This window comes from Chiloscyllium plagiosum, unplaced genomic scaffold, assembly GCF_037043375.1.
Source record: "Chiloscyllium plagiosum isolate Xiang-an unplaced genomic scaffold, Cpla_swu_hap1 HiC_scaffold_39, whole genome shotgun sequence".
NCBI classification, from domain to species: Eukaryota; Metazoa; Chordata; class Chondrichthyes; order Orectolobiformes; family Hemiscylliidae; genus Chiloscyllium; species Chiloscyllium plagiosum.
In genome coordinates, this window is record NW_028270177.1 from 17,014,632 (window position 1) to 17,040,839 (window position 26,208).

The 26,208-nt window shown below is 39.9% G+C and overlaps 1 protein-coding gene across 6 annotated transcripts in view; it reads right to left on the reverse strand.

The window, feature by feature from the left end:
• Positions 1–26,208, reverse strand: part of sema6d (semaphorin 6D) — a 295,781-nt gene that overhangs the window by 97,445 nt on the left and 172,128 nt on the right. For 4 of the 6 annotated variants that reach the window (XM_087981233.1, XM_043677350.2, XM_087981235.1 and 1 more), the window contains one exon: positions 16,755–16,790. The exons of 1 other annotated variant lie outside the window; for it this stretch is intronic. In XM_087981233.1, coding sequence (XP_087837359.1) covers positions 16,755–16,790 — 36 coding nt within the window. Of the gene's footprint in view, positions 1–14,067; positions 14,091–16,754; positions 16,791–26,208 lie in introns of those variants that run through there. One more of the 6 variants, XM_087981232.1, reaches the window with a different exon arrangement.

Sequence of the window (26,208 nt, forward strand, 5' to 3'; positions counted from 1 at the left end):
TTTCGTTTCTCTTCCAGGAGAAGAGGTAGCATGGTTCCAGTCAGTGAGATAATAAATAATGTTCCCATTAAAGGGTTACTGGAATTGAAACGTTAACTCTGCTTTCTCTCCACAGGTGCTGCCAGATCTGCTGAATTTCTCCAGCAATTTCTGTTTTTGTTTCTGATTTCCAGCACCTGTAGTTCTTTGTTTTATTTAAGGGTTACACGATAATGTTTTCTTTCAGATTCTGATTGACTTCTGTATTTTCTGCTTTATTTTAATAAAAAAAAGTCTTAATTAATTAATTAGTTTTGTTTCCCCAAATTGTGAAAGTAGGGAGATTCCGCAAAGCATGTTTTGATAAGACTTTGGTGGAGCAACATAATAATGCAGTTGAGTTGGCAGCAGCCCTGCCTCTGGTTGCTCTAAGCAAACTAAGTTTGCATAGTATCACAGTCTATCCAATGAACATCCCAAGTGTTTTATATCCAGTATATTACTTTGAAGCAGTAACATAATTGTTATGTGGATGAACGTAGAAGCAAAGTAAATAAGAACAGGCCCTTTGAATATGCTCTACCATTCAACATAGTCATGGTTGATCATCCAACTCAGAACCCATGTCCACTTTCTTCCCATACGTTTTGCTCCCTTTAACCCCAAGAATTATATCTAACTCTTTCCTGAAAACACTCAATGTTTTGGCCTGAACTGCTTTCTCTGGTAGTGAATTCCACATGCTCGCTACTCCCTGGGTAAAGAAATCTTTCCTCATCTCATTCCTAAATGGACTACCCTGGATCCTTAGACTGTGACTCCTGATTCAGGAAGTCAGACCAGAAAAACCTGGGAGGAGTTGTTATGCCTTGAACCAATCTAAAGCCAGACGCTGGTTCAGGACCCCTTGGTTCAGGACCCCTGGTCACTGGGAGCATCGTTCCTACTTTTAGCTTCTTTAGTCCTGTTAGAATTTTATAGGTTTCTATGAGACTCCCTCAGTATTCTTCTAAACTGCAGCGAAAAAAGTCATGACCTATCAAATCTCTCTTCATACCTCAGTCCCGCTATCTCAGGAGTCTGTCTGGCAAACCTTGATTCAACTCTCTCCACAGTCAGAACATCATCGGTCAGATAAAGAGTCCAAAATTGCACAAAACATAGTATGCACAAACAGATCCCACAAACAATGTGCAAGACGAATGGTCAGTAAACTTGTACTGGTTGAGGGAGAAACACTGTCCTGGACAGGGTGAGAATACAGTTTCTGAAACACTGGCAACTGAATGACAAGACAAGGCCTTTGTTTCATGCTTCAAGCATCATCTTACAGTAACACATTGGATTGTCAGGCACTATTATATACAGTACAACCTTGATTATCCGAACGTTGATTATCCGAATTTCGGGTTATCCAAACAAGACCTCAAGGTTCCGATGCTTAGGTAAACCATGTTATCTGAAAATTTGATGATTCAAACATTCGATTATCCGAACAAAATACTCCCTGTTCGTGTTGTTTGGATATTCGAGGTAGCCCTGTACTCAATCCCTTCAATGAGGCTCAAATTGACAGTCTCACGACTGAAAGGTGAGACTGTGATCAATGGAGCAAACATTTGGATTGGTTCCAAAGTCTGCAAATCACAACCAAGCTGAAAGCAAAGAATGGAAAATTGTAACTATCATTGAAATAGAACTCTGGCCTCACTCTAATTGGACATTTCCTGTGATCAGACATTTTCACTGCAAGTCTTTCACAATGGGATCCACTTTCAGAACAACTGACACCATTCAGCCTGAGGAGGTATCTATAAGAGACTTCAAAACACACAGTGAATGGTCCATCAATCCAGGCCACGTTTTTCCTCCCCAATAGTAACAGCGCAATCTCTGCAGGTACATACCCACAGAATGGTACAGAAATCCCAGCCTGAATCAGAGAACTCCTGTTGATGCAGATATTATAATTAATTTCTTTCCAAAGCAATGCAATGATTGTAAATACTGCAGACTATAAATATAGGCAAATGTAAGCTGTTAATAATCAATCAACATGAGTTATTTCTGTCAGTTACTGGGATGGACTTGGCATCTATTACTGTTTATGAGGTAAAAACAATGACTGCAGATGCTGGAAACCAGATTCTGGATTAGTGGTGCTGGAAGAGCACAGCAATTCAGGCAGCATCCGAGGACAGGCAAAATCGACGTTTCGGGCAAAAGCCCTTCATCAGGAATAAAGGCAGAGAGCCTGAAGCATGGAAAGATAAGCTAGAGGAGGGTGGGGGTGGGGAGAGAGTAGCATAGAGTACAATAGGTCAGTGGGGAAGGAGATGAAGGTGATAGGTCAGGGAAGAGAGGGTGGAGTGGATAGGTGGAAAAGGAGCTGGGCAGGTCAGACAAGTCCGGACAAGTCGAGTTGCTGGAGGTTAGAAACTAGGATGAGGTGGGGGAAGGGGAAATGAGGAAACTGTTGAAATCCACATTGATGCCCTGGGGTTGTTAGACTAGCTAATATCTACACAACACATCCAACTCTTTAGCAATTAAACTATTTTTGTATCAGTTGGTTGTAAGCAGTTCCAAATCAACATAAACGTGATGAATCATATTTTGATTGCTCTTTGAAAAGCCTTCCCAACACGCACACATAAGTTGTAAAATGCTACTAATGGAATAGTAAATGTTGAGATTGTTATGACATGAGGCAGTCTGAACCCCCTGGATCTCGCAGAGGTCTTCCCTCCTCTGAGCTTTCCAGTGACATCGGAATTGAGTGTTGAACATTTATTGAGACTGGTGCTTCCCAAAATATTTTGTGATGGGACCCTCTTTTAACATTTGAGAATTAACATGATCAGAGATGCCAGCAAAAACAAAGTAACAGAGCATATATTAACAAGCAGCATATAATTATGAAAATTCATGGATCAACATAGAATCGATAAAACAAACATAAAAATCGGTATATTGATCAACATTGTAAAAATATTATTATTCCATGTACATATGCAGGCCTCAGTCAAGTTCTCAGTTTCCCCGGTAACAGAAGGATCAAAGAAAGGCATTCTCCCCCTGCTTCCTGGTCTCATTTGGCCATATGTCCCCACAAAGCTCTCTCCCCTCTCCAGCCATTCCCCCTCCCGCCATTCCCCCTCCTCAGCTCCAAATCTAAGATGGCGGCTGTTAAGCTGGTTTGTTTGTTGTGCTCATCAACTCCCTGTAAGTACTGCCCTTTTTATTTAGGGCCCAAAAGAGAAAATGCTGGAAAATCTCAGCAGGTCTGGCAGCATCTGTAAGGAGAGAAAAGAGCTGACATTTTGAGTCTAACTGACCCGTTGTCAGTTAGACTCGAAACGTCAGCTCTTTTCTCTCCTTACAGATGCTGCCAGACCAGCTGAGATTTTCCAGCATTTTCTCCTTTGGTTTCAGATTCCAGCATCCGCAGTAATTTGCTTCTTATTTAGGGGCTGTGGCTTAGACGAGATGTTTTTGTGTACTTTACAGATCCACTGCTCTCCTCTGCCTCACCTCAGACTGAAAGAAGGTACAGAGCCTGACACCGTGTTATAGACCAGGCTATAACTACTCAACACATTTCAAGAAAGTAGCCCAGACCCTAACTTTGCTAGCTGTTTTAAGCAGGTGTAACACGGACATTCCAGGAGAGATGCCACTGGTCAAACCACTTAGTTTTAAGCAAAACATAATTTAATTACAAGATTACCGAATGAAACACAAACAAAAGAGAACAGGACACTGCATAACTTAACCTATCTGAAAACCCAACAGATTGTCCCACCTTAATGATGCTGTTCCAAATACTTGCAACAATCCCCATTAATACCCCTTGGCACAAAAAGTAAAATCAAACACAGAGTCTTACAAGAGAGTAGTCAGGGAGAGAGGACCAACCTGGACCTGCTTCTTTGGGTCCAGCAGCTTCAGAGTACTACTGTGCTAAAACCAAACCAAACCAAACCAGAGAAGTGTTGCGCAGGAAGAACTGGCCACTCCCCTTTCATTGAACAAGTGTATTTTTTTAAAAAACCTGGAAGCCTTTTGCCTGCGGCAGTATCTGTTAGCTATAATCAAACTGACCCTAGATGGAAGGAGGTCAAGGTGAGGGTGATAGGCCAGAGTGGGTGGGGGCGGAGAGGTCAGGAAGATAGGCCCCACTCTGGCCTATCACCCTCACCTTGACCTCCTTCCACCTATCGCATTTCCAACGCCCCTCCCCCAAGTCCCTCCTCCCTACCTTTTATCTTAGCCTGCTGGGCACACTTTCCTCATTCCTGAAGAAGGGCTTATGCCCGAAACGTCGATTCTCCTGTTCCTTGGATGCTGCCTGACCTGCTGCGCTTTTCGAGCAACACATTTTCAGCCCTAAAACCCATCAACCTAGATCTATGTCTTTTATGGAACAGCATCATCACACTGTCTGGGCTGTGGTGGCAGTATTCGGGGCGCAGTCTTGAAGGACAGCAAGCTTGCGTTGGCATCCACAGTTTTTGTGATGTTAACAGGAATGGCAACCCACAGTCTGCGGGGAAACAGTGACCCAGAAAGAAAAAAGAATCATTAAAACTGGAGAATGACACAATCTGATTGGTCTTGTACACTTTAAAACAAAGGTCCAACAAAGGGGAGGCGATGGCCTTAGTGGTATTTTCACTGGACGATTAATCCAGAGACCCAGATGATGTTCTGAGGACCAAAGTACGAATTCCACAATTGCGGATAGTGGAATTTGAATTCAGTGAAAATCTGGAGTTAATGTACAACGAAACCATTGTCGATTGTTGGGGGAAAACCCATCTGGTTCACTATATTCCTTTAGGGAAGGAAACTGCCATCCTTACCTGGTCTGGTCTTGTTGGACATGTGACTCCAGACTCATAGCAATGTGGTTAACTGTCCTCAGGGCAATTAGTGATGGGGAATGATGCCCTCATCTCACGAATGAATCATAAAAAATAACTTTTATGCCCATTTCCAAGTGTCACTGCTTTGATTTGCATTGTTTTCTCTCTCTGGGAGATTTAGGCAGTTACAGGGTGAGAATCAAAGAGGGAGTGATTAGACTAAAAGGTAGAAGTATATTTATCAAACAGAACTTGTAGCTTTTGCTTGTCCCCACCTTTTGTTCCTCAAATTGTGATTTGAACATTGCAAGCTGGGCCAGTCTCACAGTGAGACAAGCAGTGTAAGTTTTATTATGACCATTTCACCTCTCACCCTGACATCAGCTCCAAACTGATGAAGGAAAAAGCTTTTTTCTTCTTTTTAATCCCATTTAAAAAAGTCTGATTGCAGTAATAAATCTTACCAGTTGCTAAAAATATCCTGGCAATAGTTTAGGTGCCTGCTTTTCAACAGTAAGGATGGATGTAGTCACAGTGATCTGTTACTTTAGAAGGGTCCTGCTATATTTTGCTGACCTACAAGTTGGCCTCGATTTAAAATCAAAGCCATACTGTGGCTGAAAGCCTTTATTAAAATCTCTCCCTTCACAACAACTTCAACTGAAATTGAAAACAAAACCTCAAAGTTAAGCAGTAGTTCTTTATTTTTGACCTCTTCATGAAATAGTGGAAAATGGGCTTCCATTTGCAATAATGCAGGTTGTAGTTAAGCAAGAAATGTAAGCAGCCCTTTACATCATTCTATTCTGAAAGACTATTGGATAATTTATGCCTGGCACATGCAATTAAAAAACATTTCATTGTATCCCAGCAGATCGAAAACCTTTGAAAAGTACAACCATCGTGTACTTTCAACTTAAGAATTGGAATAATTACAAGGGGTGAGACTTTAACAAAGGATTCATAGCTAGGTCTCTAAACTGTCCTGCGTAATACAATTTCATGGTACGTTGCCACTTAGAGAGAGTAATGTGTTAAGGGTCAAAATTAGGTCTAGATTTGCACTTGGTCTGGCACCAGCACTGTGCAGGCAACATTATCATGAATGATGAATAGTCAGACTTGTTTGTTTGCGGGGATAGTGTATCTTACTTAACCTGTGACAGTTTGAACTATAGCTTCACACTTCTGAAAATATACACTGGACATAACCTTCTTTCACTCTCTGGAGCTATGTCTTTGATACAAATTTTCGGTGCAATACTTTAATTTTATCCAGAAACATCAGCAGACAGCCAGGGAATAAACTTAAAAGATGTTATACATTTTCCAGATACTGCCCCTCTTGCCCTCCATGCACCCACTTCCTAAATATATATATATATATATATTTTCATGAACTATGGTGTGCTCTGAACACCTGGTAATATACAAAAGATTTTATTAAACCCTTTGAAAACAAAACAGAAAAAAAAATTCCTCCTTACCCCAGTCCAAGCTCAGGATCAGATTCTGTGATGCAGGCTGGAATTCCTGGCTAAATGCAAGACCAAGAATTCCTATTCAATTCACAGAGTGGACCAACGCCGCAGTGCTATTTATGGACTACAACTAAGATCTGTGGTTTAGAAATGCAGCCCGTCAAAAATCTAACACTGTCTCAAAACAATTAATATGGATTCTCTTCCAGCAGCCCATAATAATTGGAATATCTCTGCTTCACCAATCTAATTCTACATGGGATTTTTCTTTCCAAACTTTTCCAATATTGGCATCACTCCTTTGGCCTTCGCTTCCAGATGCCCCAGGTCTCTTCCCCCTGCTTTGCAGTTTATATCATTCACCCTATTCTCCCTCAGTTCATACTGTCACTTCCCGATCAGTCTCACTTCCTTTTGTCAACTTCGGCTTAATGTACTTCCTTCCAATAATCTCCATTTCCCAGTCAGCTCCACCCCTGGTTCCTGGTGGGCTAACCAATGGAATGCTGCTTTGAGAGACATTTTCCATTGTTTTCCTCATTTTTGTCACCTTAGAGAGTAAGAAATGGATGTGATTGTGTGCATTGCCTGACTATATCCGCATCACTGATGTGCTTCCAGTCCAGGTTAGTTGTATACTTGGGTTCCCACATACTTCATGATAACACCTTCCAAACCCATGATCACTTCCATCTAGAAGGATAAGAGCAGCAGATATGTGGGAACACTACCCCTGCAAGTTCCCTTCCAAGCCACTCATCTTCTTGACTTGGAAATATATCGCCTTTCCTTGAGTGTTGTTGGGACAAAATCCTGGAATTCCCTCTCTAAAAGTATTGTGGGTCTACCTACAACACATGGACTGTAGCGGTTCAAGAAGGCAGCTCACTGCATCTTTTCAAGGGCAACTAGGGATGGGCATTAAATGTTGGTCCAGCCACCAATGCCAACATCTCGTGAGTGCATAACAAAAACACTCATTTCAGTTTGGTTATAGTCTCCATTTGGGTCTGTTAGAGACATTCAAGATGGCTGGTATCATTGTGGATGTGCATATAGACACAAACTGGCTCTTGAGGGACAAAATCCTCAATTGAAGTAATCTGTGTAAAACATGCATCAATTGCAAAGAAAGCTTTAAATATCTACGAACAATGTGTAATACATCTGGATAAGACATTTCTCCAGAGAGAGAGTTTCTTTTGTAAGACACTATCAGCGTCAGTGCTTGTACGATATATGGTGGCCATGGCTCCGAAAAATAACACCATGCATTTATATTACAGCTTTCACAGTGAAATGCCTCATGATGTTTCACAAGATGCTTTCAAAGAAATATGACAAAAACATCTGAAAAAAAATGAACAAAAGCAGTACATTTAAAAGTTTAAAAGTAAGTTTAAAGGGAGTGAACGAGGTGGCTGGATGTAAGGAGGGAATTCAAGGGTTAACGTGGGTTCTCAGCAATGGTGGAGTCAATAAGAGGAGAAAGTGAGGTCTGCAGATGCTGGAGATCAAAGTTGAAACTTTATTGCTGGAACAGCACAGCAGGTCAGGCAGCATCCAGGGAACAGGAGATTCGACGTTTCGGGCACAGGCCCTTCTTCAGGAATCCTGAAGAAGGGCCTGTGCCTGAAACGTCGAATCTCCTGTTCCCTGGATGCTGCCTGACCTGCTGTGCTGTTCCAGCAATAAAGTTTCAACCTGGAGTCAATAAGAGACAAGAAGTGGAGCACATTTACTGTGTTAAAGCACTCTTGACTGTATCCTTATGATGTATGTAATATTTATTAAGGCTAGATCAGTGATGATCCGACACAGCACCTTACTGTGTTAAAGCACTCTTGACTGTATCCTTATGATGTATGTAATATTTATTAAGGCTAGATCAGTGATGATCAGACACAGCACCTCAGCTTCAATAATTGCAAGCTTTAATTTGTAAAGGAAGTTCAGTTTTGCAATAAGTCAACATGTGTAGGTGAGGTAAATTTATGAAGCTGTAAATCATTAATTGTACTCAGCATAATAACTGGCAGGAACTGGTGAAGCTAATGAAAAGCTAGAGAGAGAAGGGTGGGCTGTGTACCCTACGCCCACCACCTTTTCTCAAACATCTGAGGTGGATGCAATCAAAAGCTGACTGCAAATAATTTACTCGCTTCACTTTCACAATTATAGTCAGGTTGCGATTTTGTGTTTAACATGCAATGTTGGTGGACACTGATGCGGTTACTCTGCATCTAGTTTGTCAACTCTGGTCTTTGCCCCAAAATTGTCAATGATAACTCTGCCCTGACATCAGGATTTTGAACAACAGGGTCCTGAGTCTGTTCTGTTGTAATACAGGTTCTGCTACAAAGAAGGATCCCCTATTTGGCACACCAGAGCACATTCCGAAGAGAACAGTTATAGATATGGCCTGAGAAATGGCCAAGTAAAGATAAATGAAGGCTTTAGCAGTATTCAGGAAGCAGATCCAAATGAGGAAGAAGATAGCCAAAAATGAGGTAGGTATGGATGTGACACAGTAGTCTCAACCTGTTATACTTCTACACTGTCTCATGTAAAGCGTTTGGTTAACCTTATAATTTTTCACATGCATGGCCGTACAAGAGTAAGGCATTTGTTCAGGTTGCAACATGTCACAGACACTCACTTTCATATATTTCTGTCACCCCTGTCACACTGACTTAAAAGGCTTTCATAATTTATGGCGAGCGACAACCTCCACTCTGGAATTTATTGTCTCAGTGCACTGAGAGGGGAAGGATGAAGGTAAACCTAAAGGCTTTGCTCAAACAGAAGGGTTTGCATTATCCTTTACTGCAGCTACTTGACCTGAAACTGCCATATGCCTGAACACAGCTTAACACTGTTTTAGGGACTGTCCAATCAGCAACAGACTAACATTTCTCCTTCAACAAAAACAGAAATTGCTGGAGAAACTCAGCAAGCCTGGCAGCTTAACTCCATAAGAAATAGGAAAAAGAGTAGGCCAATCACCCCCTCCCCGAGCCTGCTGCACCTTTCAATAGGACTATGGCTGATCGAACTTTCCTCACATCCACTTTCCTGTCCTTTCCCCATAATCCTTGATTCCCTTACTAATCAAGGGTTTACCTATCTCAGACTTAAACTAAAACTAGGTCTGAAAATGAGCCTCTGCGCTCAAAACATTAACTCTGTTTTTTTTTTCTCCACAGTTGCTGCCAGACCTGCTGAGATTTTCCAGCAATTTCTGATTTTGTTTCAGATTCCAGCAGATGCAATTATCAGGTATGATTTTGGGTTCTTGCATATGGTACTGGTACATATTGCAAAGCTGTTGATCATGATAGTGTCACATGCTAGCCCACAGTTAGAGAATTAGAGTCATACAGCACGGTAACAGACCCTTTGGTTCAACCAGTCCACACTGACCATGTTTCCAAACTAAACTAGTAGTACTTGCCTGTGTTTGGCCCATATCCCACCAAACCTTTCTGATTCATGAACTTTTCCAAATGTTTTTTAAACAATGTAACTGTATCTGCATCCACCATTTTCTCTGGCATTTCGTTCCACACATGAACCACTCTCTGTGTAAAGGATTGCAATTATTAAAATTACAGTTTCCTCTCAGTGAAAGCTGACATGGACATTGAAGTTCAACATCATCTCCAGTGTGTCTGTGCAGTCTCTGCCCATCTGAGGAACAGAGTTTGATGACAACGACCTCAAACGCAGCACCAAGCTCATGGTCTATGGGGCAGCACTATTACATGCCATCCTGTTTGCTTAAGAGGCAAGGATGAAGAAGGGCCTGTGCCCGAAACGTCGAATCTCCTGTTCCCTGGATGCTGCCTGACCTGCTGTACTGTTCCAGCAATAAAGTTTCAACCTTGATCTCCAGCATCTGCAGACCTCACTTTCTCCTCAAAGTATGGCAGACAACTCAAATCCTCAGCTAAACTCACCAGGCAAATTCTGGGAAATTCACCAGCAGGATAGGTGCTCCAATAAAAGTGCCGCCTTTCAGACCAACAGCCTCAGTATCAAGGCAATGGTTCATCAGCTGCACTGGGTGAGCCACATTCTATGCAAGCCTGACACAAGGCTCTCAAAATATGCTCCCTACTCTGAACTTTGAACCAGCATGTAGTTAGCAAGGGGGCAGAAGAAACACCTAAAGGATGTCCTCCACACCGCTTTGAAAAGATGCAATACCCCACTGTCTCATGGGATTCTCCCAGCTGAGACCACCTGAACCAGAGAAGAAGCATCAGAGAAGATGCCATCCATTTTGAGCATTTCCGACAGGCCCAGATGGAGGCCAAGTGCAAACAGTGGAAGGAATGCACAAATACTTGAGCATTCCAACCTCTCACCTCATAAAATGCCAACCGTCTCCCCTTGTGGCAGGCTATGTGCCAATCAGCAGTGAATAATTGAGTTACTTGAGGATCTGTAAAGTGAAGTGTAAGTGAGTCATTCTCTGTTTTGAGAGGCTGCCAACAAGAAAGAAAGCAGTACCATGTTTTCCATTGTCACTGGCTAGGGTCTTCCAGGTGCTGAAATCAATATTCAGGGCTTTTGCACTGGGGTGCTATGGTCATCCTACTGGCCTTCAGTTATGTCAGCATAAAGAAGATCTGTGGACATGCCACAAATGTCCATCCTGGAAACATGCTTGAGCCAGTGAAATTGTCTCTGCTCCATCAGTGCCTCGGAGATCTGCCTAGGAAAAGATGGCCACCCGCATGATTTTGTCCTGCCATTAGATGTTCAGAATGTGCAACAAACAGCAAGGCTGTTGAGCTTCCTATCCTGATGGTTGTCCATATTTCACAGCCGCACAAGGTGCTGAGACACGAGCCTCATTAACCAACATCTTTGTGCTAAAAGTCAGTCAGGTGTTATGCCTTGCATCGTTTGTGAGTCACCTGGTGGCTTCGCAAATAACCCATTTTCTGGTCCCAGCACAACTGGAATTGCTACATGTATCCTGATTGGAATGTGGAAGACAGTACACACACTATTATGGGAATAAAGCACTTTTAACAATGTCATCAGACTTCCCTCACACAATTGGAAATATGCTGTTTTTCCTTTTTACTTGCAGAAATTTTGCTGAAGATACAAAATAATTTATGGAACACCAAAATTAATTTCCAGCTGAGCATTCTAATTTATGAGATGAGTAATTATGAGAAAATCTCAACATATTTTACAGCAATATTGAGATATTCTAACATTTTGATTGTGAGCCTCATGTTTCCCAGCTTGACTCACAAGGTTCTCCTTTTCCATGAGCTGTTTTCTCCGAAGGCTGAATGCTACAAGTGACGATTATGCATGTTACTCTCTTGCTGTATCAATTATCCAGTCTCACAATGATTAATCAACAAGTAGATCTAAAATGGCCCCAGTGTTAATACCACTCTGTAGACTGACCTGGAAGGATCGCTAATCCATGCAGCAATCATAAGATACATTCAAAGTTATCTTGAAGAGAAATATACGTTGATCTTGCATTATTATCTATCAGACTGGTAAAATTGTAGTTGTTGTTCCATTAAAATAAAACTAGTTTGTAGCACGACTTTAACTATCTTAAGAGCCGTGACCAACGTTTCTTCTAAGGTGCGTGGGTATGATTGTAAACACACCATGTGCAAGCAATGAAGATACCTGCCTATACAGGTGAGCATCAGTTGTAAAGGAACCGCACAGAACAACAACCCAGTCATGCACAGTGAACAGAAATTAAAAAGAATATTGTCTGTGACAGCTCAAAACAGAACAATTTTACTTTATTTTCTTGTTAATCAGTGCTTAAAATCCTTGATCTTACAAACTGCAATCCCAAATGAGATTAAATCAGAATGAAAACCATGAACTACAATTTAGGCTTTTGAAAACCTTTATTAAGACATAACTATAAACTGATTAGATGTACCAAAGCGATAAACATCCCAGTATCACAATTCTCAGACAGCACAGCCCTGCAGCAGCGATGTCTATACACATAGTTAACATTTGAAGAGATTATTTTAGGTGGATTTCTGGTGTTTGGAGACAATTAAGAAATTGCTAACTTGCCATTATCAAAGTGGCAGCAATTAGCGTCACATTTGGTCCTATAAATGGCATTAAATGAAATAGGTATAAATTGGTGTAAATTCTTCTATGTAACTGGGATTTTTGCTAATAATTAGCACTCTAATGTATTAACCTGGCTTTAGAAATTAAATGTGTAGTGAAGTATAAAGTTCAACCATGCTGGAGAGTGTATGGGAATTGGAAGCCAGTATGATCAACTTGGAATTATGGCGTGGTTTTTTTGTACAGATGCTTTGCCAAGCTTGACTTGATGCAGCTAGTTATTCTGACTAATAAGATTAATGGTGACAACTATAATTACCATAGATGAGATAATCTGCTTTGTAGGTTACAATATAAGCAAAAACACATACCTGACTGTATAGTCTAGTTTTTTTTATTGCAAGCAAGTGAGCAATGCAGCGCTGCTCCAGGGATAAATGCAGAATATTAAATATGAGTTGGCTGTGTAGCATTTGAGCTAATAACCAATATTCAGCATTTTCTGGTGTTTGTGTCATACATAACACTGTTAAACAAGTTGTTTCAATCATGACCACATTTCTTGTCTTTCCATAGGGTATATGTATATATTTATAAATGATGCATTACTCACACTCAGATCTTGTTCTCTTCACTCTCTCGGAATAAAAAGGTAAATTGAGCAATTCAAAAGTGAAAATCTCTTGGGATTCTTGAATTTTTAATGCACTTTCATCCTCTATCATGTAACATCCCTTTCCCACATCAATATAGTGTTTCCTTGCAATGCATCACCTTTTCACTCACGAACAGTAAACAGTTGAAGGCCCTTTGTAAAAAAACTTCAAAGTGGAATTATTTCTGTATTTCTGTTTCTTTTACCCTCCCCACACAAAGCTCACTCCTTGCTGAGGTACACATTCCGTGGGCACCAGAAGTGTTCTGGTGCTGTGCCTGAGTGGTTTTTCTTTTAGACGAGCCAGATACTTAGTGTGGGAAAGCAATTCAACTACAGGGAATACAGCTCCCTCTGGCTCGGCCACGCTATTTTAACCCTGTGTAACTAAATGGAGCCTCAGTGTTTGGCCGAGTATCGGGTCATCAGGATGACTACGAGAGCATTCAATAGAAAGAAGCCAGTTGAATCCAGTACTCAAAGCATCACTAAAGGCTGAAACTGTTTGTCTAACACAAATGCAGGGCACCATCCAAGTCTGACTTGCTGAAAGCTGAAAAATGTGTTGCTGGAAAAGCGTAGACAACAGGCAAAGCTAAATTTAACATTGATTACAGAGCCAGAAGCTGCAATTGACATGTCTCAATAGGACTAGAATACTTTCCTCATCCTATAGTAGGCATTGAATAGACTTCTTTGAAAACTGTTTTGAGTGTGAATACGATTATGCAAAGGATTGATGATTACACAAATGTGAATTGACACAAGTGATCAAATCTGATATGGGGCACAATGGTTGCAGCTATAGGAATGTTGGCTGCTGCATAACAGTTCCATAGTTCAATAATGTAAATTCCACTGTCCAATTAATATCTGAGCTTTCCCTCAAGATCAGAGGAATGTCATGTATCAACTTGGCTCACCCTTGCCTTTGGGATAAAAGTGGTCAGTTTGAATGTAGTCAAAGACTGACCAATGGCACAGACCACTGACTGACCTTATAGCAGAGGTTAGCAAGGGACATGAGGAGGGCAAGCTGGTCAAGAGCGAGAGTCACCATGCAGCTACAGAAGGTGCTTTATGAAGTCAGAGCAGCAGTGAAGCTGCACGCACACATCTAGAAACAGACATCAGATCCATCAGTGCTGCTTCTGCTATTGGAATGGACTATTATATAAAATATGAATTCATCTATTCATTGCTCTACATTTTTTTTTGGAAATGAATGTATTAATAACTTCAATAGAGTCATATTAAATAGAAAATCAGAATAATTACAATTTGGACTTTAATAATCACATTCTGGTACACAGAACATTGGTGTTCAAGATTAAATGTAATAAATTAATTAAAGTCCATAAGGTTGAAATTAATTCTCCATTTAGCAATTGGAATTATAAAGTCTACTCTACCTGTTCCTTACTTTTGTCTATGACCCCAAATGCAGTTTGTCTCGGTTTTCATGCCTTTTGTGATGGATTAGTTTTCCTCCTCAAATGTTTTAGCTAGATGTTAACTTGAGTCTCTTTCCCTCAATGATCGCCTCAGTTTTCTTATAAAATCATTGGCTATTACAGCCCAGAAGGAGGCCTTATTGTCTGTCTGTGCTCTATCTTTTGGAGGGGATTCCAGTTAGACCCATTCCTCCATTCTCTATTGTTATCCTTATAAATATTTCTCCCTCGATTATTTAACCAAGTGTGATGAAAGGCCATCAATCTGAAACACTAACTCTGTTTCTCTTTCTATGGTAGCATCCCAGCTTGCTGACTGTCTCCAGGGCTTCCTATTTATATACCTGCAGATCTCTAGCTTGCTGGAAGCTTCCGAATTTTGTAACAGTGCTCTGTCATGTCGGACTCACATGCCAAGTTCCATAGTCTCCATGCTTTGATATTATCTCAAGAATTGTAGACACCTGGATCATGGCCATCTTCAATACTTTTTCAATGAAAACAGGTTCTACAATATGATTCTGACTTCAGAGCTTTAACCCCAGAGTGCGAGAATCATCTGTGGTCTCTTCTCAGACACTGTTCTGATGAAATAGATATCTTTTTGAAGTTCAAGAGCCTTATTCACACAGTATTACAAATGCCATCTTGCCAACGATCTACTGGTTACCTTGTTGCAGTAACTTAAGACTTAGGCATTTCAAGTGGTAGCTTTCTGTGGAAAGGAGCTCTTGGTTTGGTTTAATTAGGTTTGTTCTTTCCTTTTTCAGGAGGTGAACATTTACTGCCCATCCGCAAAAGCCCTGAGTAAAACGTGGGGAGCCATCGGCAACTGAGTGGCTAGTTGGGGAATTTCAGAGGGCAGTAAAGGATCAACCGTGTTGCTGCTGGTCTACAGTCACAAGCAAACAAGACTGAGCCAGGATGGCAGATTTCCTTCTCTGAATGACATTGGTGTGCTGGGTGGGATGGATTTTTACACCAAAGTGCTAGTCCCTGACCATCATGATTAAAACATGAAGCAGGATTAGGCAATTCAGCCCCTCCAGCCTGTTCACCCATTTAATCCAATCATGGCTGATCTCATCTTGCCTTCAACTCCAATTTCCGGTCTCCTCCTGCAACCTTTCAACCCATTACGATTTAAAAATCTGTCTATCTCCTCCTAAAATTTATTCAGTGTCCTGGCATCCACTGTACTTTCTGGTAGACAATTCGACGGGTTACAGCACTTTGAGAGAAGGAATATTAGGATAACATAATACTATATTTATTTAATTGAACTTAAATACCCCCCAAACTGCTATGATGGGTTTGAGCTCCTGGAGTATTCGTCCTGGCCTCTGAATTGTTTTGTCAATTCTACATTGCATTATCACTCCGCTGGCATCTCCAATCAGCAACAACTTGTCAACTTAAAAGACTGCTTTTCACATGATTTCAAGGCATACAACAGAAGCTAGTCATACCTAGCCACAATGCAGTGATAGCACCAAGTAACTAAAAACATTTTGTGAATTATGATGTGCTTCTGGTCACTTTTGGATTTCTGTAACACTGTCAGTGCTTTGTTGAACTTAATCATTTTTGTCCCAGCTCCCTTAAAACCTCAGAACCACATTTCAGTACATTCATTATCGTACATTAGTGGGTGCAGTATAGCTGACCCCACATTGCACTCAGCTGTCAAGTGGTTTGTCTGACATTAAGAGGTTGTACAATTGTGACAATTGATTGTTTCTAATAATACACCACAGCATGCAGCAAATCCCATATCGTCATATAACGACAGTTCACTGTACACTATGGAGTGCTTTCATACTGTACAATATAATTAACAAAAGATTCTTCAACAGACTTTTAAAGCACCCGCTTAAGCCTTAAGGGCCAGTCGGATACTAGTGATCTGCTTCAAAAAGAAAGGCACACTGTGGTCAGATCTGACTCCATAGACAATAAAGCTTTTAGTTCAATAAAATGATTAATCAGGTTGGAACTCTGGCACTAAAACTCCTGTTACTTTTAAGAACTGAGTAATGTCTAGTCAGCATGTACATTTGAGGAAAATCCTGACAAACTAAGAAATTCATTACTCAATAGTACATAGGCAGTTCACATTGAAACATTACAGCAGAGCTTGTCTTTATAATTCTCAGGGTGCCTTGTTTGGGAATTGCAACAAACTTTATAAAATAGTTTGTTATATCGTTTCATTAAGAACCATATTTACCTTCACTGTAGCTCTCGGAGTCAAAGCTTTGAAGAGCTAGAGGAAAAAAATAATAAAATTAAAAGGTTTTACAATATGGTCTTGCCTTTCAAAATGATTATCGTCAATGCAGATATGGCAAACAAAGCAGAAAATTGATGCCTTGAATGTTTTCGAACTGTTTACAATAACAAAACTCTGACTTTTCTGTCCTGCTAAGCAAACATCAAGCACAGCTTTTAGATGGATGGATTGTTTTCAAGCAATCTGTTACTTTCATTGTACAAAGCAGCATTGAGGTACCAGATGAATAATGTTTTAAGACATAAAGATGTCACGTTGGGTAATTTAACATTGATTTCCCACTGTAATGCTCATTGTTATTCCTAATGGTTTACAAATCCTACATCTCAACTGGCTTGAGTAGTATTTGAATATTTCTGAATTTATTAACATAGCCTGCAAAAAAAAATTCATTTGGTGCTAACGCAATAAAATACACACCATTAAATTAAAGCCAGGTTATATTTAAGCCAATCCTGCATTAAAGTATAGAGTATTGTATGAGTGTGAAATATTTGTAATGCAAAAAGCAGAATTTTGCTGTTCTTGGAAGTTGGGTGGCACTCAAATAAATGGCTGCCTCTGGGGCTCTCAATCCATTAAAGAAGGTGGGCCTCAAACTAGAGGTTCTGTAGTTCTACAGCACCCCTGCCAGCAGTGGCCATTGCTCAAACTGCATGTGGAGGATAACAGTGTATCAATAAAAATGCACCCCCAAAACGTTAGATAAATACTCCAAGTGCTGGAGACAATCAAAGTGCCTTGGAGTCTCCAAAGAGGAAGGCTCTCTCCCTTTCCCACTGTATCCTGCTGAAAGGACACCAAGATTTTCCTGATGGTCTCCCCATACAATGGTGCGCCCTCACCTACCCTGTCTGCCGACACTTGAACAAAGTCCTTCCTTGCCTATCCATCAAAAGGTTGCCATTTTGCCAGATTTCTCACCTCCCAGACCAACGTCAATGAGCCTTGTCATTTCCAGTCTCATTATTTCTGATGTTTGGAATGAACATAAAAATAAATCATCTTGGGAGAGAAAGAACAAACTTATCATGAGCGTGGTCTGTTGCATTCCTAATTTCCTTCTCTCTGCCCTTGACGGCTATGCCTTTAGTTGCTTGGGCCTGAAGCTTTGGAATTACTTCATAAAAATTCCCTCCTCCTTACAATGCTCCTTAAAATCAACCTCTTTGACTAAACTTTTCGTCGCATCTTGTGAAGTGGAAATATTTTGTCTAATGAAGCTTCTATGTAGTGTCTAGCTTTTACAACATTAAAAGCACTACATAATTGCAAGTTGTTGCCTGAGCAGTGCCATGTCAAGTTTAGGAATATGTAGCAATGTTCAATTTGGAGCTGATCAGGTGATCAGTTGCTATATGTTTTGCCATTAGGCTACCTGTTGGTATGATTGGTGAGTGAGTGGATGTCTTGTCTGAGGCATCGACAATGTATCACTGTTATAAATGTTTAAATAGCGCAGCAACACCTGGTGAGACAGAGCTGGCCCGTAGACTTGAATCATCAGAAATTGCTGGCTGGATTGTTCTGCTGTTGTTAGCCTCATGAAAATGGCTGCTCGATCTCACTACATATATCAAAAAATTGCTGTATTGTGGAGTGATTGCTGATTAAAACTGCTGCAGAAAGTTAGAGCTGGTGCCTACCAGTTTGAGCACTTTTTTTAAATGAGAACCTTTAATGTCCCTGCAATACAAATCAATCAAATCTCTCCTGCTTAAAAAGGGAACAATTTAAATTGACATGTCTCATTTCTACATGTATTAAATTGTTATTAAATTTTTTAAGTTTTGAAACTATTTTTTGTTTCTTTCCCTGTCACATTTTCACTCTCTCTCTAACCTAATTTGACTCTGAAGTACCCTCCTTTTTTCTCGTTACTCAGTTTGGTTCTCAACTCTTCAATCTTATTTGTTAAGAAGATACACTGTTGGTGCTGTCACCGACTACAGTCCCAGATGTCTCATTGTTCTCACTGCACCATTATCAGGACAAACTTCCAGGGCAATTACTTGGCAGAAGAACACATTAAAAAATGGATGCTCTGCTCCAGAAAATTCTGGGCCATTACCATCACAAGAGGCAACAATCCTTTTCAGGGCCATATATTCATAATGATGGTAAAGTACGAGAAACGTGTCTCTTTGCTTTGCAATTGTCAGTGTGCCAAGGCAGAGGAAATGGCAAGATCTCATTCTTATCTCCGTTGCATTCAGCGTGAATCCAATTTACTTCACAGTACAATAGGAGAATGAAGCATCGGTTCCAAGGTGGCTGAAAGTAATGGAGCCAGTGAAACTGCTATTCACAAATGCACCGGCCATGTGTTATTTCCATGGAGTGCTAGGATTGTCTTGCAGCAGACCAGAAAATAGCTATTTTGTTTTGAATGCTGCTGGGTACAATTGTCTTTTAGTAAGATAAATACCTGCTGAGGTGTGCATTCCATGGTTGAGTTTTGAGCCATGTTAGTATTGAATAACTACACATTGACAGAGGCAGCAAGCAACAAAAATAAACTGAGGTAAGATTTGGATGCTGTATAAATGAATAGTTATCCTCCAACTGAAAAATGTCTGAATGACTCCCAGGAACTGTGGACCAGACCGGTAATATCTGGAAGGTCACATGCTCAGGTTATGAGTATTGGCGGAAGATGGATCTACTAGATTTTACACTGGTGAAGTTGGAGGAACTACAGCTTTAGGATATCAGCTGTGCGAGGATCTTCTGGGAAGAGTGTTTGTGGTCCCTTTACACACGTGAGAAAGGCAACAGGAAAGTACCTTGCAATTCCCCTTTCCCACAAGAAGTACGGTCAGAACAAACAATTGCAATTCATAGCAAGGTGACAATGGGATTTGCATCATTTGTGTCAAATCCTTGTCTGGGTAGATGTCCATGAAATACAAGTTAGACCCTGTTAAAGACTGGCTCAACTAGTACTTCAGCAACAAGATCTCATCCATTGTTGCTCTGACCACTCAGCATGATTTACAGGTAGATTCATGTACTCTATACGCACTAATAAACCGGAGAGTCAGGGCTCTGTTGTTCTTTAACATTCCCTTAAATCTCTTCGCTGGATTGTGGGTGACCCCTTAAGAGAAATATTAAGAGGAATATCGGCCAGAATTGAGTTCCCGGTGTTGCAGTACTTCGTGCAAAAAGCACATTCGAAAAGTCAGTGTTTTGCACAGCATGGGCATTGCATAGTGCAGCTAATTCTTCATTCTTGCCACCAATATTTCCTTCTACTCCCAATATATACTGTTATGAAATTGAAGGTATGTACTGTACCTTTAAGAGAGAGCGAATGCTGTTTTGCACTGAGAGCATACAAGTACCTGTCTTATGACTAGCTAGCAATCTCAGAGTGTACTGGAAAATTGAAAATATTTAACATTTGACTGTGACATGGATACCTGAGTTGGTTGCAGTTTTGACAACAATTCAAACTTAACCAATCAGTTTAAATTATGCCCCAGGATACTAAGACCCATTTAGTTTGAATTTATTGTTTTTGATAACCTCGGTATAAAATTATCTGATGTTTGGGGTATAAAAAAGGTAGCTTGGAAGTCAGACAGAGAGTAACTGCCATCAAAAGAGTAACTGCCATCGAGAAAGACTGCTATTCAAAAACACTCTCTATCAAAGGTACCTTTTTCATATGAAACATCTTTGTAGTAAAAGACAGAAGGTGACTCAGGGAGATCATCACCAAAAGGAGAAAGATACCAGAGATGACAGCTGCTGTGTGGTTTTGAAATTAAGTTGATTTAATTTTAGTAAGTGTTTTTATTGGAACAGTATATAGTTGTAGAGTTGGGGTAGATAATAAGCAGTTAAAAAAGGGGGGGGGGGGTTAGAGTTGTGAATAGTTGTTGTTTAATGTTCACTTTTAGAGTTAAAGAATAACTTGTTATTATTTTCTTTAAATAGTGGAATTTGGGAGTTCTCTGTCACTCATATGTTTTAACAAATTACAAGGTGAGGTAAGCTTTTCTGCGTGTTTAGTTTAATTCATAGAGGGGTTCACTGCTGTGTCGTAACAGTACTCCCAGGTGTAAAGTCTTCACACAGAAGTGAATCAGCTGAGCATTTATCATGCTTTCTTTGTAATGAAGTGAAAAAGACTACACACCATTTTAGTAAACTAAACTTTTGCAGAGTCTATTACAACCTCAGGATATCCTCAAGTGCTTAGCTTTAAATTCTTACAAAGCTGGTACAACTGAGGTTGGAAGAGTGCACACACTCTCTAGTTCCACTACACCACAGGTCAGAACATAAAGTTAACAAATATTTTTCCCAGTTAACAATCTGGTCAATCAATTACCTTATCCATCTCAGGTTTCAAAATGTTTTTAAAAAGTGTATCAACAGATTTCTTTATAAACACAAGTGTTGATTTGTTATCAAAACAAAATGCATTCAATGAAGGTACACTGTCAGTAACACAAAATAGAACTGTTCATACCTCTAAGAATCTTAAAGCAAAAATACTTCAGAAAATGAAAATGGTTTTCTCTCCAGGGATTAGCTTTCTGAAGCAAAACCATTTCAGTCACTGGATTATTCTTAAATGCAAAGGATAAAGCATAAAATGTCCTGAAGTCTGTAGCTCTGCAGTTCTGTCACAAATGGTCAAGTTACTAATCACACCCTGTGTTCTCTGGAGTGTGTAGATGTGGCTTTTTCAGAGAACACAATGGTGAAATGTACTCCCTTAAAAGAACAAATAGATTCCACCCTGATCTCAATAAGACGGTTCTTTTAGAGATGGGAGAGATCAGCTGGGTAGCCCTTCTCGAAGATTTCTTGTCCCAAACTGAAGACCAGATTAAAAGCAGAACTTCTGCAAGCCCATTCAAATAACCCCACGACAGCGAAGAAAGCATTTTTTTAATAGGAAGCCCTGTTAAAAAACATCACCAATCTCCAGAGGAACTGATAAATTACCTCTTTTAAAGAACCACTCCAGATATTTCCACCAAGCTTGAAATAAACTCATCTTTCCACAAAACCTAAATTCTACACGATGTTTTAAGTGAGAAGCATCTTTTAACAAAGCATAGCGTTGTTTTATAGGCAACACCTATATTCCATGTAGCACTGCAGAGATAAGGAACCAATTAATCTTGTTTGGCATGGGTTGCTTGAAGGATGAATGTCGACCAGGTGAAATCTCTGCTGTCTTTCAAAAGGGAAGCATGGGATGTTTTATGAACACCTGAATAGCTTTGTGAAGCCTGTTTAGCATCTCGCTAAAAACACTGCACATCAGACATTCCAGTACTCAAGGTCAGCCCCGATTAGGTGCTCAAGTGTGGGAGTTCTAATCCTGAGTGTGCCGCACCATGGCAAGGTCACTCTTTATGAACTTTTCATGCAAAACACAATCAGCTAGAAACAAATATTATATATAGAAGAAGAAATGTATGGATTAATTTTCGTGATTGTATTAATCTTAGTTAAGATAAAGATGTGAGCATCTACAGACAGACATTTTATATGAATAATTTGTTTTGGACACTACATCCCAATTTAACATCATTTGAAGTTTGTAGAAAAATTAATACTGCCTTGGATTTATCTTCTGGGCTAAGTCAAAGAGATGCATTTAGTATAAATGACAATACACTCTAAAAGTGGTACTGATTTCCCATATCTCTTGCTTTCTTTTTACAGTCTGTAATGATTATAATGAGATCAGCCAAGTGGACCTCATAGAATATGAGTTCCTTGATTGGGGCTATTAATCTCAGATGTTGCCTGACCTGCTGTGCTTTTCCAGCACCACTCTGATCTAAACTCTGGTTTCCAGCATCTGCAGTCCTCACTTTTGCCTTTGTTATTCATCTGGTCCAATTACAGAGCCCTGGCTGACAGATAAAACAGGAGTGTCCAACGTTCTGTTCACTTTGAGAGTTGGCTCTAAGGAAGCTGAAGTGGTGTCAGTAAAAGGTGACTTGGTGACAGGATACCAGCCTCTGTGGACTTATTTCACAAACAAATAGAGGTGTAGTTATAATGGTGTGAGTCAGCCTCATGGGGTCATGGTGTAACTGTGGAAAGAACAACACAGATACCAATGCGAAGTGGATTGGCTAATAAATCTTAAGGATGAGCAACCTCAGTGCTCTACACTTTTCAAGTGGTTAATCCTTTTCAGTGATACTGGGATTAAATGCTTCGGTTTGGAGTTGATCCATATCCTAATGTCTGGTGTTAAAACCATTTGATTCGGAAGTACTGTCACTTCTGGGAAACATGGGAACTTGTACCTTGAGTAAACAACCTACATCTGGAATGTGTCATCTATCACTCAGCTTCAAATTGCTCAGTGCAAGCTCCAGCTCAACTGAGCATGATATTACCGTGAGAATCAAACAGCTAAAATTAAGTATGTGACAGTTCTGGGGTACAAGATTTTAAGAACTCCTATTAAAGGCGGCTTTTTTAATTTTCAGGAGCACTACTTGACTCCTTTATTAGATCAATTTGTGTATGTATATTTATGTTAATGTGTTCTGGTTTTCACTTAAACAAAACAGTATTAGAAGAATTGATCAATTTCCTCAACAATTATCAACCCATTAAACGTGAAGCCACAATACAAAAGGAAAGCATTCATTTTCAGATTCCACGGTGTTTAAATTAGGACAAGCCAACCGGCAGAAGTTAGAACAAAAGTTTTATTTTCCCAAATTAATTGACAAATAGTTTTGCATTAAAAGTCATCGTCTTAAACATACCTTTCACAGACAGATGAGGTAACAGCTAATATGTTTCCATACATATGCAAAAAGCTGCAGTATCTTAAATAAGTAATTACTAACTTTTTTACTGCATCTCAGATCTCAAGGTTAGATTTAAATTTCACAATTGACACTGTGGTCATTACAATAGCACCCAGCACATGCTTCTCCATCTATCTCCTGAAATAATCAGCAAATAATTCACTAACTCAGTAATTTAATGTTTTTCTGGCTCCTAGTCAGCTGTGTTCCTATGCTGACAGGTTTGAAACAGTTCTCTTTTTTTTACAGCCTTCCTCTTCATTTCCATCCTTGTAGCCTCAGTGTCTCTTCCCTTGCCCTCCTGGTAGTATACCTGTTTTTGTCTCTCCATTCAGATTCTCCATGTCTCTGCATTGCCATGTGATCTCCATTGTCTTCCCACACTGTCTTGCAGCTTCCCTGTCTGCCACCATCTTTCCCCGTTGAAATATCCCTAGATAGATGCCTGCTTTGGCAAAAAAAGCAACTCTCCAGGATCTCTGTTATTATTGACAAAAGATAGTTCCCCTTCCTTACCTAGCAAACCAAAGGCTGACTCTTGGATCTCGCCACCTCCAACCCTGGACCTCAATCTCCCTTCCAGCTCTCCAGATGATTCCCTTTCTATTAATATCTACTTTCTCTGCTCACTCCAGCTCTAATTACAGATTTCTTCTCCCTGCACATTTGCTAATGACAGATTGCTTCTGTGTAGCATTTGCTACTGAGGTTTACTAGTGAACAATAGTAGTATTGGTAAGTCGTTAGTAACACAAGAGAGAACCAGTTGTGATTAGGGGAGCAGCTCCTCACTGTTTCCTCTCATTCTATTTGTAGGGGATGACCTTTCTCTGGGTGAACTTTCACAGGCAATTTCAGGATTTTGAAAGCTTTTTCAGTGCTGCCTCCATGTATTCTGCACTGATTGTAATGGAGTCAGCCAGATGGACCTCATAGAATGCCAGTTCCCTGATTGGTCAACTCAAGGAGCCCTCGCTGACAGATATAAACAGGAATGTCAGAGTTTCTGTTCACTCTGAGGGCTAGTTCTGAGGGAGCAGGACCAGTGTCAAGTATTATGCCCATGTAAATAAAGGGTGATTTGGTGACAGGATACCAGCCTCCGTGGAGTTATTTCATATTCTGAGCATTGACAGCTCAGATCAGAATAGATTACTGATAACATTGACACTAGCATAGTGACTCTAAGAATTGTAGGTATTTTAAGTACCTTTTTTAAAAAAAATGCCATAAATTATATAGTATGGTGGTGCACAGATTTAGAGTAACAGACTGCTTTGTAGATCAGTTGGGTTCAGTTCACAGAGCTGTCACCTCTGATTCAGAAGGTTGTGGGTTAAAACTGGAAGTTGAGCCCATAATCCCAGCTGACACCTCAACGCAGTGCTGAGGCTCATGGCTGACATTCTTCACCACGTACATCAATGACAATATTAAAATGTGTGATGCAGTAAATAACTTGGAGGAGACTGAAAATGACACTCTGATAAGATATTAAGATGGGCAAAGAAATGGCAGACAATTCAATATCACGGGGTGGGATGATGCATTTTGGTTAAAAAAGTATTATTTCGATAGGATAAGACTGTGAGATATAAACTAAACCTCAATGACCTCAACCTCATCTGCTCTTTCATACCACACAAAGTAACACTTTCAAGAGGATACGATGATTAAAAAAGCAAATGAAACGCTGAATTTTATGACAAGAAATATAGAAGTTGAGGTATAATGGTGAAGCTATATATAAACTTGACAAGATCAGAAAAAGAAGCAGTTTCACAATTACTGTCGGCAAGATTTTGAAGTAACGCAGAAGGTTCAATGTACATTTGTCAAGTTCCTGCCTGGCATGAACTTCAGAAGTGTTTTAAAAAGGTCACAATTTTCAAAAAAGGAGATTTGGTGTTGAATTGACAGAAATGTTTAAAATTATGAAGGATGGGACAGAATGTGCAGAAATGATTCATTTTCAGCATTAGAGGATACACATATATAATATATATATGACTCAGTTTAAAAGAGTTAGGACAAATTTTAGAAGATTTTTCTTTCTGCAGTGAGCAGAGTCACTCCGGAATGCACTTCAGAATCACTGATTGATTAAATAATAGATTAAATAAATAAATGGTTAATGGAAAGATGTGGTAAAAGAATACAGAGGAAGAGGGGGCACAAGGAAGTAAGATTCCTGTTCATGCAAATGCAAAAACAAATACAGGCTGTTTGGACCAAAGGACCTATTTCCATGATGTAATTTCTGTGTAATTGTACATTAAAGTTATGATCTCTCATGTTCAATCAAGATCCAATCTGCTTCTTCAAATGGATAGAACAGATCCTCTAGCACTAAAAGTAAGAAAATCACCCTTAATCCACACAGGAGATTAACTGGTCACTAATCTTGCTGAATGCACATCAGCAAATATAACAGTGACCACATTTCTTAAAGTTATACTTTGGAGATGAAGAGCTCTGATATATATATATATATATATAAATGTAGCATCTTACAAATTAAGAGTATAAAGGGTCTTTGCTGAAACTGGTGACACAGGATAATAAAACATGAGGTTAACTACACG